Below are 17,577 nucleotides of genomic sequence, written 5' to 3'. Positions count from 1 at the left end.
TTCAAGGATTTTCTAATCAATGGGGCATTTTAAAACGTTTTTTATATTTTCCCCTCATAGCTGCACATACTTTTGGTATGTGTATCCCATCATTGAATTGTTGCAGTCATTGTCTAATCACATCTCATATGATTGAAATGTGTGTGTTAAACATCACATGTTTCTCATGTAGTTTTATTATTTATGGGTGTGGATTCTCAAATCTGGCACCCAAATTATATCAAATAGTGTAAGAATAGTAGTTGAGTTCATGCCAAACTGTAGTGATATTGCCGTAGTTTGTTCCCCAGTGAAGGAACCTATACTGTACCAGTGCTCCTTATGGATATCACACTAGGCTCCCACCAGTCTGAAGGCTGGAGAAGGCATTTCCAGCCTGCCATAAAGAGTGTGACATGCAGCTCCATTCTACAGTGTTGTGCTTTGGCCCCTTTAACGAGGATTGGGGGAGGAGCACCAAATCCCCAGACCCTCCAGATACGGTTTTATTTATTTGTTTTAAGTCTAGCCTTTGCCCCAGTGTCAGTTGCAACAAGAGAGTACACTGAAAAATGGAATTTGCTACCCAAGGCCCCCTGCCTTCATTTTATTTTCACTTTCCTGTCCTCTGTTCCTCTTTTCCCCACTGTCCTTCTTTTCCATGTGTAGGGAGGCCTGAGTAATGAAGAGCAGCCTATCTGTTTGGCCTGCACATCTCTGTCTCTCCCTCCTCCCTCTCTTGCAGCCTCTCCTCCCTTCCATGCTAATTTGACCTACAAATTCTGTCCAAGTGTGACAAACGAGAGCGTTGTTGAACTCCGGCCAAACAGCTTCCTCTCTGTCTTTTTTCGCTCTGTGTGATTCTGTCTCCCTGTCTGTGTCCTCCATCCCTCCCTCACTGTGGTCCTCTCCTCACATTTCTCCCTCTTTCACCTCCGATTGTCTCCCTCATATTCCCAGCAGGAAGTCAGGACAAGTGACGTTTCCTTTTTTTCCCCTGTGTCTTTAGCTTTTGCTCAGGGCCCAGCTGTTGTGTTTGTGTAACCCAGTTGGAAAGTGTGGGACTGGATCCAAGGGACCCTCACCTCCTCCACAGCTGTCCATTCGTGGACATGGAGAGCTTGGGAGAAAGTTGCATCTCTTTTTGCACTTATTTTTTCACTTGCAGTCTCATGTCTTTGCGTTGAGCCCAGAGACGTCCTCCCAGTGAGAGCAGCTGTGGAGGGAAAATTAATCTTGGTCTTCTTGGTTGCGGCAAATCTGGCAAAAGCAACGAGAAGCTGAAGTTTTCAAATGTGGCAAAGTGCTTCACTTTGCTTGTCTGGCCTTTTGCCATCACCCTTGACGACATCTTACACACATGCCCACAACACATAAATACTTCTCCAGGGTTTAGTGTAGAGCAGGCCACATAAAACCAGACCAGCAATTGGCATTTTCCACAGCCAGTGATTACAGGACTTAACTCATTACAGAAGCATTACACCATTACTTTTTCACTCTTGTCAGCCAGTCTATATCACCTTGTCTTTCTCTTTCACTATTGCCACTCTTTGTCAACATTTCTCACCCACTTCGCTGCCTTTCCACTTTTTTTCTATGTTACCAGGCCACAAACTAGGCTGCCTCTTTGGGAAAAAAAGTGTTTACCATGTTTCAAAACCAACATGGAACAAAGTTTTTATCATGGTGCAGATCTCTGGCATGGAACCCAGCTGGTTCCTTGTTTTTCAGGAGACCTCATTTTCCTCAGGGAAGTCTGGTCCAACTTAGTTAGACACATGTGACATGTTGCCAAAGTAGGGTTTTACAAGATAACATCTCTCTGTATGTCACCACTTGAAAATGGCCGTCAAGTGTGTCATGTGGTGGTATTAATTTAAAGCTGTGCGTACACTAACCAGCTCTCTCTTTCCATCTCCTGACATTGCATTGCTTGAAATATGAATCTTAGCTAGTGCTTGGCAAGGCATTTTATTTGGAGATAGTGGTGTGTTGTGATTGTGGTGTTTGCAGATGAGACTATTGTGCAGCCGAGTATCTCAGTTGATGCATCTGCGTGACTGGCTGATACAAAAAAACTAAATGAAAAGATACTGTAAATATAGCAGTAACATGTAATGAAGTGACACCTCTGTTCCCTGGAGGCTGTTTTTCTACCTTTTCTACTTGATCATATAGTTTGTATTGGAGAGAGGCAAAGATGTGAGAAAGTGGGTGACTTTTGCAAAAGGTCAAGTTTTGGATTATAACCTGCAATTCATGTATACACAGCAGTATATGTGATGAATTATAGCCAAAGCAGGCCCTCCTTTTCTTTGCCATCTGCTATATCTGGAGCCCTTTTGCCCCCTTTTCTAACCCCAAAGCCTTGTTTTATTCTTCCTTCCTAACTCTCTGTTTTGACTTGATGAATTTGTCCTGCATTTCCTATACAAGAATGAAATCTATATTCTGCTTTTCCTCTTTCATTGTTAGATTGTTTGTTCATTTTTTGTCAGAGAGGGAAGCAAACTCTGGGGCTTTTGTCCTTGTTGTGGATGCTGTTTCCTCTAAACTGGTCACAGACATGCACACACATGCACATACACACACGCACGTGCAGCAGCCTGCTGATGACAACCGCCTTCCTGTTAATGGAGGTGTTTAGTCTGTCCCCTGTGTGTTTTGAGGCGACCAACCAGCCTGCACGCTTACTGTGGCTCTGACCCAGTCACTTCATCTCCAGGCTGTTTTTCTCCTGCTTCATTTGATCCTGTAGTACATTTCCATTCCCACAATGCAACCTGTCTCTTACCTCCACTGCTTTGTTCATCCAAAAATACCTCCCAATGCTGCAGGGTGCAAACTGTGAAAGTAGGTTGTGGCAGAGGGCCATTTAAGCAGAGTACAATGGCACAAATAACAATCTACTGATTTAATTTGGGGTGACAGTGATGACAAACAACAGGATTGTTTTAATGTTGCCTAGCCAGTCTAGACTAACTCATATTTTCTCTCAAGAGGTTGAAATAAGTTCATGCTTCCTCTTGTGGTTTTGTTCAGAGGTCATTTAAAGTGTTTTTGCAGACGTTTAATAAAAATAAATGGTAGAAATGGAGGGAAAAAAAGAAATAGTGTACAGAGAGAAAAGAGAGAGTCAAGTTCAGAGAGACCGAGCTCGCGGTTGAAGTGAAGTTCCTGATCTTTGTGCTGAGCCTGGGGGGACCCTCAGCCTTGTCGTAGCCCCCATAGAGTGAATTTAAAAGGGTCAACTTTAACAAGGGCTGTATTGATTCTCTGTGTTTGAGGGAGGAGAGGGTGTCTGTGTCTGTTTTTCAGTAGTAGAATGAGAACAAGACTGGGGTGGCGCTGCTTTTTGTCTTCATGTTTAAGCCTCCATTCAGCTAAGAGGCAGGGGGCAACACTTGGTGGTCCGGACTCCAGGGGGCTGCACGCCTTGACATTTGTTGTCACGTTACTATTTGTTGGGCAACAGTTACATAAGGAACTCACCTTTTCAATTTTCTTTTTAACATAAAATAAAGGTAAAAAAATAAATTCTATTTTGTTGGCTTAAATTCAGGTGTTTTTTTCCCTCTGTTCAGGTTTACGCACCGTATATATTGCTTACATTTCTGTTACAATTTCTGCTTCTTTTCAAGGTCCTTAGTTAGGCTTAGATAAACGATTAGTCGGTTGTCAGAAAATTAACAACTATTTTGATAATTGATTTAATGCTTCAGTCATTTTTCAAGCAAAAAGACCAAACATTCACTGTTTTACGTGTCCAAATGTGAGGATTGTATGCTTTTCTTTGTCATCTATAATAATAAATGGAATATCTTTGGATTTTTAACTGTTGGTGTGATGAAATAAGCAATCTGTTGGTCATATCATGTCAAATCAGGTTGGTTTATAGGTTGGTATTTTAGACAAAACAATAATTGAATAAGCAATAAAATAATCTGCAGATTAATCCATAATGTTATTGTTGTTAGTCACAGCCCTTAGTTGGCTCAAAACACCGTCTTTACTCACAAGTTTTAAATGGATTCCTATGCATGTCTGTTAGATGTCTGTACCACAGTGCCTGTTGGGTGATTTATAAGGTCACTGAGTAAGACGGCCGTTGTGGCAGCTCTTTTACTAGTTGCACGTGGCTGTTGTCTGCACATGGTTGGCTAGGCAACAGGGTAATACTTTAAAATGAAAAATGGTGTTTGTAGAGTTTAGGCCTGCAGCAAGCAGTTATTTTTCTTTATTGATCTATCTGTGTAGGTCTTTAGTGATTAAAAAGTTTAGTCTATAAAGTGTCAGAAAACAGTGAAAAATACCCGTCACAAGTTTCCAGAGACAAAACTGTATCTTCAAATGTCTTGTTTTGTCCAGCTAACAGTCAAGACAAAGATGTTCAATTATATAAAACAAAGGAAAACGTCAAATCCTCTCGTTTGAGAAGCTGGAACCAGAGAATGTTTTATAATTTTACTTGAAAAATGTCTTAAATGCTAAATCTATTATCAAACTTCTGACTGAATTGCTGGCTATCTTTTTCAGCACTGGTAGGGTTGTGAAGGAACAGATGAAATGTAAAATGATTCCATTAATGATTCCAACTAATACTTTGCATCTCAGTTAAAAGCAGGTTAACTTCTGTAATGATTTTAATAATTGATCATTTTTAAGCAAAATCTGCAAAACAAAAATCACTGGTTCCAGCTTAGGAATACTATCAAATTTCTTCTATTACAACAAATTTAATACATTTGGGTTTTGGACTGGTGGTTACTGGACTTGGGAAATTGTTGACGTTGACGTGACATTTGTGACTTACGGTGCTGGTTAACATTTTAAGCAGGTAGTCAGTACTCTGTATTATGTATTATTTATTTTAAAAAGTCTCTGTCCTAACCTTGGCTGTTGGTTTACTCACTTGTTGGTCACTGTGGTTAGATAAGATGTTGGTCTCTGTGTGAGCTACCGTATCAGTGTCGAACATTTTACTTTTCTCAGAGAAAACTCAAGGCTGGTGAATATTAACACACACAGATTCACACACTCCTAAGAACAACCAGATGACCATTGAATCCTTTTCAGGGTGCTTTCACAAGGCCCGGGCTTTTCACAAGAGCTTTCATCCACATCCAACCTAAACCTATTCCCACCGTTTTGTAAGCCTAGAGTATACACAGGCTTAGCTCCAGGTTCTCACTTCTCCTGACAGTGGTTGGTAGTCGCACACATGGGAGGCATGTTGAAATGATTCCTGTGTTTGATCCTTGGAGATCGAGGAAGCTTTGTGAGCATTCCTCCTCTCTCCTCTGTGTACTTACCCACCAGTATCTGTGGTCCAGGCCTGAGCCCGGGGGCCAAGGAAGGGTACCCCTTACTGATCTTCAGGGTGTGTTATGGTTCTTGGGGGGAATGTGCTGTGTCTCAGGTCTGGTCTAGATCAGGTTGCTGCATGCCCCCCCCAAGGCATATGTTGCCTTTGGACGGAGCTTTTGGATTGCTGATGAGGCCACATGTCCTCAGGAACTCATTCTGATAAGGTTTCCTTTTTCTTATCAGTAATGAACAAAGGAAACATAACAATAGAGAGGACCAATCATTTGTCCATTTGCATCTAACCAGTAACATGCACACACAGAAATTAGTAGAGCTGCTGATAACCTGTAATAAATGATATTAATAGTGGAAAACACCCACATTGACAATGTGTTGACACCCATACGAAGAGAAGTGTCTGATAAGGAACTATGCCTCTGTGAACATGTTTGCTGCCACAAGTAATGACCATCATGAGTTGCTGTGTGATATTCTGATGATAAAAATGGTTATTGTATGGTTACTGTAACAGTGTTTAATGGAGACATATCAATTTTTAATCTCAATCTGTTTGTCATTTAGTTTCTGTGCACACAGATACAGCATCTCCTGTAATGTAATGTTTAAATAAAATTTCAATTTGCAGAACACATAGAACAAATACATTTATTTTCGTTCTTATGCTGCTGATATTGCAGTTATTATGACAACCTTCAGTTCAACATAACAACAATGCCTTTACCAAAGGGGATGTGTTGATTGGCCATAAAACACACATTTCATACACTGTTCAGCATGTATTTTGTACCAGTTATACTCCTCATAAAAATAAGTGGTTGTGATTTGGCGTCGTGCTAATAATCTCTGGACTCCAGGAAAACAAGAGGCCTCAGTTGATTGTTTTGAGTGGGACTCTCCCGGATCCTCCGTCTCACCACCGCACTTTTTAGGCGAGGTTTATTTTCCTGACCCCGTCACTTTTCAGTGTTTTTTTGGACCCTCACATTTGTTTCTCTCACATACACTTTCTGCAAAGTTGTTTAGTATTGTGAGTTTAGTGAGTATTAGCTGACCTCCCGGCTCCTTACCCAAACACCTCAGTAGGAAGCAACATTACCTCCCCACAGCTGGCCCAGTGCCACGGCATTGTGATTGTGAAAATCTGCACTCATGTAAAAACACAATGCGATTAAGTTCAAGGACATTGGCTTACATTGTAAACAGTCCACAAGAGCACCTACTTTTTCAGTAAAACTCGCTTTCAGATGTGTTTGCTTCCATTGTTAACTTGTATATTTGAACTGATTTTCGTCGGCACCCTTCTTAATTATCTAGACATTTTGAAAAAATAGGATAAGGAAAACCAGGTCTGTGACTCCACCCATTTATTTATAGTCATCTCTTAGTCGCTCTCTCTTTGTGTATTTTTGATTTAGGGTGTGTGTGTGTGTGTTAATGCTCCTCAGGTGTTCCAGGACCTGGGTGTGTCGGTGCTGTCCGGTGCCTCTGAGGGCTACAATGTGTGTCTGTTTGCTTACGGCCAAACAGGATCTGGGAAGACGTACACCATGATGGGGACACCGGTGAGGTGGACAATGGAATCACTGCATGGCATTATATATATTTTACAGGCCTCAGCTGGTCTCACCAGGCACATTGGAGGCAATGCAACTGTTGCACAAAGAATAAACCCAAACCATGCTGCACTGCAAACAATCATTCTGTAATGAAAAGCATTTAGTTGTGACCCAATTCTACATGGCAACTGTCAAAACAATGCTACTGAAAACTCACATCTGTTTTTTGTTTTTTTTTGTTTTCTTCTGTATGATGTCAGGACTCCATTGGCTTGACTCCTCGGATCTGTCAGGTACGTCAGTGGATTATAATTTATGCAACATAAATTCAGTGAAGTGAGCACACTGATAATGTATCCGGTGTTGTAGTGTGAAGTGAAATACATTTCTCTGTTCCTTACAGGGTCTCTTTAGGTCCGAAGACACATTTGGGCAAAACTCAAGCAGAGTGGAGATCAGGTACTGTGTTATTGTCTGACTCTATCTATGAAACAAGTATGCTGCAAAGCTGCAGGCAACACAATGCAAATCACAATCACTGGATTTTCTTGTCTGTGTTGGAGGCATCCTCAACTTCCACAACTTCTTGAAGGTAATGTTAACTTGACAAAGCGGATATTATGCTTTCTGGGTTCTCCCTGACATTCATTAACAAGCAAAGATGTAGCGATTTTATGATTCAAAGATTATAATTTCCATAGTGTGAACTTTGTTTCTGGGCTGTTGGTTGGACGAGCAGTCTAAATGCAGACCATGTTACCATGACTACGACCCGGTTCAAATACAGCCAATGTCACATGTCACCCCCCTCCTTCGCTGTACTGTCAACTTTACAATAAAGGCAAAATGTCAGAAAAGTAAACTTAAATATTTGGGGTTAGAGTTAGGCTAAACATGTTATGGAAGATGAACTGACATAAAACAACTCGCATAATGTGTAATAGACTGTATGTAGGCCTGTGGTGTGCATCTCAGTGATGGTATGGATAAAACTGACATTAAGTGATCCGGTCCTGACATTATATCAAGTGTGTGTCTTCATAGCAGAGTGTTGTCTTATCCCTCTGTCCCTGCAGCTTCCTGGAGATCTATAACGAGCGTGTGCGAGACCTGCTGAGAGGAGGAGAGCAGAAGAAGAGAGCCTCCCTGAGAGTTAGAGAGCACCCTGAGAAAGGACCCTATGTACAAGGTGAGTGTCCGGGGCACCTGCATCTATACTGTAAGTGGTAGACAGCAAAGACATATAATGTATAGTTACCAGAGCTAAACTCAGTTCAAATTTGAAAGGCTTTTTCTTTCAGCAAGAATAGAATACATAAGATGTTGATTCTCAACTTGCTGCCTCAAAAACTAAGTTATATTTTATTTATTTTTACTTACTTTTTTCATTTGCAATGTAAAAGAAATAATAAATACATGGAGACAATCATATTTATACACCTACCTATACGCACATACACATAGACATGAACTAAACCTGTGCAGGAAAGGTTTACAGCTGAGGGTTTGTGCAAAAAACAGTCCTAAAAACACAAAGCAAGTAAAACAAATTAAATGAATTATAATTTAAATTCAATATTCCAACACGACCCCACAGTTCCAGGTGTAATTGCACAAAATGTTGAGCTCAAAGATCAACAAATCATTTCCGCTTTTTTTCTTTTTCTGTCTGTCTTACTGATTAAATGCTTAACTAGAGGTCTAGAGGCAGCAAATTCTCATTACCCTATTGAGATAATTTCACCATGGTTAAAATCTTTGCACAGGAAAAACGTTCTTTTAAACGTTCTTGCAGCAACCTCAGACTCAGACATACAATAGGACTTTTATGGTCTCTATGATTAGGTGCTTTCACAGGTTATGAACTCCAAGAAGAGTCCAATGATTATGTTGTAAAATGTATACAAACACTCAACAGTGGGTCACATAGTAAAATAATCTATCTGAAACTCTTGGTATTAAGAGAGTGAAGATGAGAGTGGATACCAAAGGTTAAATCTTCTGTCTCAACACTCTCAGACACATCAATTTGTCAAATTATGGGCTTGGATATGTAACATGGTCTGCAGTATTCTGAGTAATGCTCGTGTCTTGTAAGTTTAGTTTATAAGCTGCCGTGGTCAGTGGTGGAATTTTGTTCCGTTGTGAATCTTTTGATCTGGTCCAGAACCGGCCGTCCTGGCTCTGATCCAGACTCCTCTTTTAGCTTGTCTTACTTTCTCTCTCTCTCTCTCTCTCTCTCTCTCTCTCTCTCTCTCTCTCTCTCTCTCTCTCTCATCCTTTCCTCCTCTTTCTTTCTCTCCCTCTCATCCGGCTGCCTCTCTATGTTTAAAGCCCACATCCACTCATTGTCTGTATCAGGAGAAATCCCAGTTGACCAGAGGAAGTGAAGTCATTTCCTCGTGCTTCCAGGGAGAACACTTCACCGCACACACAGAGCACATTTAGGACTCCCAGCGTTTACTTCTCCATCAAACAGTGTTTAACTGTCACTCTTACTCTTTTGAAATAACTCTTTATTCAATATTTGTATTAAATGTTAATATTAAAATAAGGTGAAAAAAAAAAAGTAACAACATGTGTTAGCACCATGAGGCTCTGTGGTAATCTGTGTGTGCATGTGTTTTACATCCATGTAAGATATGTGATTCACGCCTGGAGGTAGAACATTGTCAGAGTTTTTTTTGGTTGCTAAATGCTGTTGGAAAATATTACGGGTCAAACGTGAGCATTGATGAGACATACTTCCTGTTTGTGTCTTTTTCACATCCCTATCCCTCCTTTTCCGCCAGAATGTCTTTTTCTTGTTTTCTGCAGTGTCATTAGTGTCACTGTCAGTGTTGCATAAACATTTTAAGCCCTCCAAAAACAGTGTAGTTTTACTTTTACTCAATTTATCAGTGTAACCTTATTCCTAGGGCAGCCATACAAACTATGTAAATGTATATCCTTCTTACTTTTTGATCTTCATTCGTTTACATGTGTTTTTTGAAGGATTCGATAAAATAACATGTTTATTTTTAACCCTACCCAACAATACAATGCACCCAATCTGCACTCACTCTTACTTCTCACTCTTTCCCACCCAAGTTTCATATGAGTTACTTTCCACTGTGGGAATTGGGTCAATTACTAAACATTTTGAGGTTCATATAAAACCTAAATACTCTCACACTGTTTGCTCAGTTTCTTCAGCATTTTCTTCCTCCGTTTGTTTCTCTCTAATCAGACCTGTCGCAGCATGTGATCTCAGACTGTAAGCAGGCCATGGACCTTTTGGAGGAAGGAATTGCCAACCGAATCACCGCGGCAACCCACAACCACGATGCCAGCAGTAGATCCCACGCCATCTTCACCATCCAGTACACACAGGTCATCATCAGCTTTTATATACAGAAACAATTATCTGTTAATGAGTCAATCTGCTAATGATCCTCTTTCTAATTGTTTGCCCATTATTGCTCCTTGGATTCTAATGTGCAGTTAATAGTGTCTATTTTCAGGTGGAACATTTATCATTGTCTCTTGTTTTTTCTCCGCAGGCAATCCTAGAAAATAACCTCCCTTCAGAAACTGTCAGCAAGATTAACCTGGTGGACTTGGCTGGGAGGTGAAACTGTTATTTCCTTCTGTTGTGTGTGTTTGTGTGTGTTTTTTTTCTCAACATCTTTTGAGTGAAAGTCATTGACAAAACTGCCCCCTAGTGGATCTCGGTTACTGCCCTGAGATTTTAGTAAATTCTCAAGTCCACATTTTTTTAATTCCATAATTCGTGTCTTTAATCATTGTGAATATCATGAACCTCATTTTGTGTTTTTGTTGTGTCTGACAGTGAGCGAGCAGACCCCCACTACTGCAGGGATAGACTGACAGAGGGATCTAACATCAACAAGTCGCTGGTCACTTTGGGCATCGTCATATCTGCTCTTGGTAAATGAAGATAATTCAATTTGAAGTTCAAGTGACGAAGTCTAAGAGAGCAGTTTTTGTTTGAAATTAAATCTAGCATGGACCTCCACAAATTCCTTTTTTTCCCTTCCACATCTTTACAGTATTCCCTACTGTTCATAACACTCTCTCCATACATCCCTCAACCTCTTCTTCTCGCTGCCTCCACAGCCCAAAACTCCCAGATGTCCAGCAGCTGTCAGAGTATCAACAGCATGGCCTCTGAGGGCGACGGCAGCACGGTGGGAAGCCACAGCAGCTCCCATTCTGGAGGAGGAGGAGGAGGAGGTGGGAGGAGGCACTGCTTCATCCCCTATAGAGACTCGGTCCTAACCTGGCTGCTCAAAGACAGCCTGGGCGGAAACTCAAAGACCATCATGATTGCAAGTAAGTCTAAGAGGTGGCGGTATTGTGAAAGGACCAAACTGCAGATGCTTATATAAGCTTTAACCGAATATTTAGAGTTGGTTGCTGCAATCATGAGCGGCTTTATATCAACATCAAACCCTAAAGGCAAACATGGAAAATGACAACAATAATGAACCTAATGACTGGCTGGAAGGGTGGAAATTAAATAAAAATGTTTTGTCTATGCCTTGCATACTTATTTCTTGTGACGTGAGTGCTAATTGCTGTGTGTGCGTCTCTTTGCTTGTGTGTTTTTTGTGCGTATTTGTGTTGCAGCGGTCTCACCCTCCGCTAACAGTTACAACGAGACCCTCAGCACCCTGCGCTATGCTGCCCATGCCAGAAATATTGTCAACAAGCCTCGGGTTAATGAGGTCAGCGGCTGCTTAGAGTCTGATGACAAGATTTAATGTTTGATCAAAATGTTTTTAGTAGGTTAATGTGTGCTTTGATTTCTGTGCAGGATGTCAATGTTCGGCTGATCCGGGAACTGAGAGAGGAGATTGACAGACTGAAGAGCATGCTGCTCAGTTTTGAAATGGTATGGTGACCTTTTATCGTTGGAGCATAGCGCTAACTCTCCCAGGGACACACCCTGCTGGGTTTACCCCCCTCAAAAAGCCCTCTTAGTACTGGAAGGCTTTGAATAAAAGAGATTCCCCCATTACAAGTTTTTGTAGCACAGGCTTTATACCGTGCTTTGTGTTTTGTGACATTTTTAATTCCCTCGGTGGTAAAGATTGAATTTCATTGTAACCAATGTGACATTTTCCTTTTGCACAGCACATTGACAAATAATTTTTTACTCTCTTGACTGACAGCAGCGTAATCCCAGTCCATCCCTGAGCGACGAGAGGGATGGAAACCTTTCGGAAATCGTGCTACAGAACGAACTAAAGGTAACACAGGGTCAGCACAGATGGTTACATCTGACAGATACAGTGGTCTTTGTCACATCAAGGCAGCGTGCTGCCTAATGTTTTAATGTTTAATGACACAAATTTCACTATTAAGAAATACAGGACAACATATAATCAGAGGGCTGGAGGTCTTGCGCCTCACATAAAGCCTTACAGAAACTACTCCCTTTGACATCTTTAACCTCACTGACCTATTGATGGGTCCATCATCACAAATGCGTGCTGTACGGCCGAGCATTATTCAAAGTGACGGTTATTGAATTTTAAACTCCAGTCAGGTCAAAAGGTTTTAGAAACGATAGAAAGATCGAAATATGTGCAGAATATGCAGATTCATTTGTAAATGTGCATGAAGTTACGTTTAGCATTTTTTCAATTTACTCCTTGTTGTATCTAGATAGCTTTTGTTCACTAGATTATTTGACATTGTTATCAACTTCTGCAGAGACTTAATGAGGAACATTTTTAATAGGTAATAGTAAAAATGTTCTCAGTGAGGTCTGTGGAGTATCTTGAGTAACTAGGACATTGTTTCTTGAAAAAAAAACCCCATCTCTGTTGATATTTTCAAATGCAATTGTTCAGTGTATTGAGCTCCAAAAACAAGATTCCATCCATCTCTATTGTATTGGGATTACCTTTCGTCATCGTCTTCGTCCATGTCTCCTCCTTAGGTGGAGCAGCTGACGAAGGACTGGTCGGAGAGCTGGAGAGACAAGAAGGAGCTGCTGGAGCAGTACAGTGTTGACATCAACAGAGACCTGGCCGGATTCCTCATTAACTCCCTCCGACCACATTTGGTTACTCTCGATAGAGACGTTCTCAGCACCGGGGTCGTCTTCTATCACCTCAGGGTATGATGATAAAAAGGAAAATGGATGTGCTGTGTCCATGAACAGTAATATTGTTGTGTTTTGATATTATTTAACTGTCTGTTGTTGAGGTATTTTCTTTATGAATTTTGTGTAGTGTTTTTTGGTGTAAATATCCACATACATGTTAGTTAATTAGTTAACAGAATTACAAGTTTAAGTGTAGGAGTTAGGAGAATGAATAGTGTTATACATGTCAGTTGTATTAGAGGTTATTAAGCGTGTACTTCCACTCTGCCTCTTTCTTCTGTACGTTTCTTTTTGTCCCCAGAGGCACATAACTCATTTGCACACATGCTGTTTCACTAAAAATACACATTTGCATGAACAACATGATGCAAACTCCCACAGACTTGAAATTCTTTGCATTCGCTCTACTTTTTTCCCAACTCTCAAGTTACTGATTTGTCAGCTATCTTGACTGAAACCATCTTTTTTTTCCTACTAGATTCTTCCCTCTCCTCCTCCTACCTTTTTTCTCTGTTCTGCTAGAAAAGCTCTTGAGAAAAGGTGCGTTTCTGCTGTCTTTTCTTCTCTCTCTACCCTCCAACTGTCCTGTCGATCTCCCATCTGTGTGTGTGTGTGTGTGTGTGTGTGTGTGTGTGTGTGTGTGTGTGTGTGTGTGTGTGTGTGTGTGTGTGTGTGTGTGTGTGTGTCTTCCGCAATGCATAAAGCTTGGTCGGATAAGAGGCTCTTAGTTCTGAGGCTAGGACTCAAGGGAGCTTAAGCTGTCCTGATTCTGACAATGACAAGCCTACCCTTAGGCCTGACAATTACACTGTTTCCTGCATGTGAAGAGCTGAGGCCACCTGGGAGCACATGTGGTCTTGACACCATATAAGAAAGCCTTTAATCCCATTAGATAAGACTTCAAAGTAAACAATGATATTTTTTCTGTCAGCTAAGTGGAAGATTAAAAGTGAAAGGACAATAGTTCTGAGATCATTGTGTAAAATTCTTATTATACCTGCTATTGCTTGTCTTGAGTACAACCAGCTAATGTCAAGTATGCACAATAGTTTTTGTTTATGTAGATTTTAAATATATGTTTTTTTTCTTACAGGAAGGAGTTACCCGCATTGGACCTCAGGAACAGTTTGAAGAACCACAAATAGGTATTATTTATTAATTTGGTCTCCATGTTTCCTCATCCAGCTGCAAATATTGCTTTTCAAACTGTACAGTCTTACAACCATGTACTATCGCAGAGTAGACATACAGAAAACTGTCAGCTTTACATAAAACATAAGTCATAAATCATGTAACATGGCAGAAGATACAGATATACAGTACAATGTGACTATTATATGAGAATGCATAGTAAAACGTTATATATATCCTAACATTGACTGTTCACTTTTCATAAAATACTGCATTGATCGCTGAATACATTTAGCAGTACAGCAGCTGCATCAGCACAGCTTTTTAAATCAGTATGTGCGATTGTGTTTCTGCATCCTGTGTCTAGTTCTGCAGGGCAGTGCCAGCTGTGAGATTGAAAACCACGGAGGTATGGTAACGCTCAGACCGCTGCCGGGTTGCGTCTGCCTGCTCAACGACAGGGAGGTCACTGAGCCCTGTAGACTGGCTCAAGGTCAGTTCCTGTCCTCAACAAAACAGTTTGTTCAGACTGTCTGTGTTCCCACAGCATTTTTTTGCATACGTGATGTGGCAGAGATTATACATTTTGTAGTCAAAAGTGAACAGCAAGTTGTAGCATGTTTTTAATATCTGATCCGAGCCTCGTGAGTATGCAGGCACTGTCTCTTTTATTTGACTGATAATAAATACTAATTGTTATTTTAATATTCTGAGGCAGCTATTGTCATTTTCATGCCTTTAGAAGCTTAGCTTAGGTACGACACTTGTGAGAGAAGAAAGAGAAAGTTATGATCCGTAAGATTTCAGTTCTTGTTGTTGGTGACACTTGTTATTTATTATTACTTGCTATTGTATTAAGAACTGTAGATAAGAACGTCTTATTAATACAAGCCCCTGAATTTCATTCAAAATGACATGTTTATCACTGCGCTGCAATGGCAGACTCTGCCACTGACAATGCACACTAATATATAGAGTGATAAGTGATCAGTGTAAATTAAATGCCAAACATAAGAAGTATCAAAACTGCATACTGTAAGAAATTTGTGTTAGAATAAGAATAGTAGAAAGAAAAATATTTTGATGTTTATCACACGTAGGCTATCGGAGTAGACGAACATTCAGTGATACATAAAATCAGACCTGAGCAGCACATGACCTGGAGATTGTTGCATTATGCTGGATATCACATATAGGTTAATATACAATTATACACACACTCCCTTAAAGATGCATACTTAAGATTTGATAAGATATATGGGTAGATGTACAATTATATATGTATTATATACACACACACTCACATACACCCTGCCCCATACAGCGCAGCACATACACCTACTGTCTTCAGCTTACATCAACACAATGCTACCGGCTGAGCACAGCTTGTGATGAAGGACATGTCTCTCTGTCTCCAGGGACGGTGATCACCTTGGGAGGAGTGCATAAGTTCCGTTTCAACCACCCAGCAGAGGCAGCCGTCCTCCGGGAACGCAGACGGGTAGGTGCTGCTCAGCTCAAAATGAAAATGATGCTGTTGGTTATGATGGCAATCATGATAACATTTATTATGACTGGGATGCTGTGGCGTATAAACTGTAATGCTAGTGATACACTAAATCATTTTCAAATAATCATTTTCTGTTGATATATCTGTTCTGAGAATAGTGGTAGTTGTGATTGTTTATTGTTTATTTTTTATTTCCGGTAAATATTAAAGTTGATATTTTCTATGCTGTTCTTAGGCCAGTGAAGGTGGCATGACCTGCACCTACATTGACCTTTGCCCCTTGACCCCTGACCACAGGTAAATACTGCCTTCAAAAAGAAATTCACAGAACAACACAAAATGTGTGTGTGTGTGTGTGTGTGTGTGTGTGTGTGTATATATATATATATATATATATATATATATAGAAAGAAAAATATTGTGTGTGTATATATATATATATATATATATATATATATATATATATATATACACACACACACACACACACACAGTATATGTCACTCACTGTACATAGGGCACCAGTTTTCATACTGTAGAACTAGGACAATGCTTCATGTGTGTTTCCATTTAGTTGGTGGAGGTGGCATATGTTTCCATTAGCCCCCACCCTTGTGAACAATCCCAGCTAGATGTTTACAGGACAGGCTCAGCCGTTGCTTGGTTACTGCTGGGACGCAGGACTGAAAACCAACAACAGTAGCTTTTACTTTAAACCTGCCACCACAAACTACGCAATGCTAGACATTAAATTTTACTGAGGTGAGATTAAATGATTTCCTTTACTTTTTATGGTTGTCTCTTTGCTTTTTTCCATCACAGTTTCAATCAGTTTTTTTTATCCCTGTGTGTATGACCTGTGTGTCTGTTTTACAGTGTCGAAGAAGTGAAGCTTCAAGGGCAGCTGGGTGCCTGTCTCTGCCCCAGTGAGGAGCCTACTGCTAGGCAGCGTGTGGAGGTGCAGCAGCGCTACGTGGAAAGTTTGCGACAGGAGATACAGGCTGAACAGAGAAAGGCTGAGAGAGAGCTGGAGAGGGAGCAGGCCCACCTCCGACAGCAGCACAGTGAGAGTAAGTACTCTTTCCACACACATAAAAAGTTATTGGTAATGAAGATACCTGTCAACTTTCAAAATCCAAGCCAAAATTCTAGATAGTTTTATTGCCAAATGGGCAATAACCACATAAAATTATAAGTATATTGATAAATGTTGCGTAGGTGTAAGATATCCACCCCTTATGATTCCCTTCTGTAAATCTTTACTCAACAGTCCAGCAGTGGATTTTGCAGGAGAAACTGCGCCTAACATCTGTAGAGCAGAGAATCACCCAGGAGTCTGGAGTTCAAACAGACCTTGTCCCTGAACCCCTCCTGGAGCGCCTGACAAGTTGGGTGTCTGAGGATCAGGAAGGTCACACAGTGGATCGTCCGTCCCGGGTGGTAAGGGCCAGGAAGAAGGCTGTGCAGGAGGAGCTACTAAAGCATCACTCCCTTTGCCGGGCTGAGAGCCGCATCCGTCGGAAAAGGTTGCACTACCAGCTGGAGAGAATTGCCCGCAAGCGGCATCTGTTGGAAGCTAAGAGGGAATTGCAGCGGCTGGAAAGGGCCCTGCCTCCAGGACCTGACAGCCCAGAGTCTCCAGAGCTGGGGTCCCCCTCAAAGCTCAGGGGAAGACCTTTTGTTTCTCGTAGACATTCATTTTCAGCAGATCTTCTGTCCCGGCTCTACCCACAGAACACCCCTATCTTCAGGTAAGCACACAGAGTTGCTAAATCTGTGAGTTAATTGCATGGAGGGCAAGGGCTAACAGGGGCTAATACAGTCCAAAATGTTTGTGGTTGCTTGTAGGTCCTATATATGAATATATTCCTAAATGTAGGTCTTTCATTTTCTCTCCTTGACAGACACTTTCTCAAGAGAAACAGATCCATTGAACTGACGTCAAATTCTTC

General features: G+C 40.9%; 1 protein-coding gene across 1 annotated transcript in view; it reads left to right on the top strand.

Annotated features, from left to right (window-relative positions):
• stard9 (StAR-related lipid transfer (START) domain containing 9) overlaps positions 1-17,577 on the top strand; it is a 39,259-nt gene that overhangs the window by 9,349 nt on the left and 12,333 nt on the right. Inside the window, exons 4-21 of the mRNA XM_070920741.1 lie at positions 6,756-6,872; positions 7,127-7,159; positions 7,270-7,325; positions 7,943-8,055; positions 10,096-10,238; positions 10,409-10,476; positions 10,699-10,796; positions 10,986-11,201; positions 11,499-11,596; positions 11,686-11,763; positions 12,044-12,121; positions 12,817-12,996; positions 14,078-14,129; positions 14,483-14,608; positions 15,534-15,616; positions 15,861-15,922; positions 16,502-16,695; positions 16,896-17,376. Coding sequence (XP_070776842.1) covers positions 6,756-6,872; positions 7,127-7,159; positions 7,270-7,325; positions 7,943-8,055; positions 10,096-10,238; positions 10,409-10,476; positions 10,699-10,796; positions 10,986-11,201; positions 11,499-11,596; positions 11,686-11,763; positions 12,044-12,121; positions 12,817-12,996; positions 14,078-14,129; positions 14,483-14,608; positions 15,534-15,616; positions 15,861-15,922; positions 16,502-16,695; positions 16,896-17,376 — 2,276 coding nt within the window. The remainder of the gene's footprint in view (positions 1-6,755; positions 6,873-7,126; positions 7,160-7,269; positions 7,326-7,942; positions 8,056-10,095; positions 10,239-10,408; positions 10,477-10,698; positions 10,797-10,985; positions 11,202-11,498; positions 11,597-11,685; positions 11,764-12,043; positions 12,122-12,816; positions 12,997-14,077; positions 14,130-14,482; positions 14,609-15,533; positions 15,617-15,860; positions 15,923-16,501; positions 16,696-16,895; positions 17,377-17,577) is intronic.

This window comes from Enoplosus armatus, chromosome 15 (genome assembly GCF_043641665.1).
Source record: "Enoplosus armatus isolate fEnoArm2 chromosome 15, fEnoArm2.hap1, whole genome shotgun sequence".
Lineage (NCBI taxonomy): Eukaryota > Metazoa > Chordata > Actinopteri > Centrarchiformes > Enoplosidae > Enoplosus > Enoplosus armatus.
Note: the sequence above shows the minus strand (reverse complement) of the source record. Positions and strands in the feature narration are given on the sequence as shown.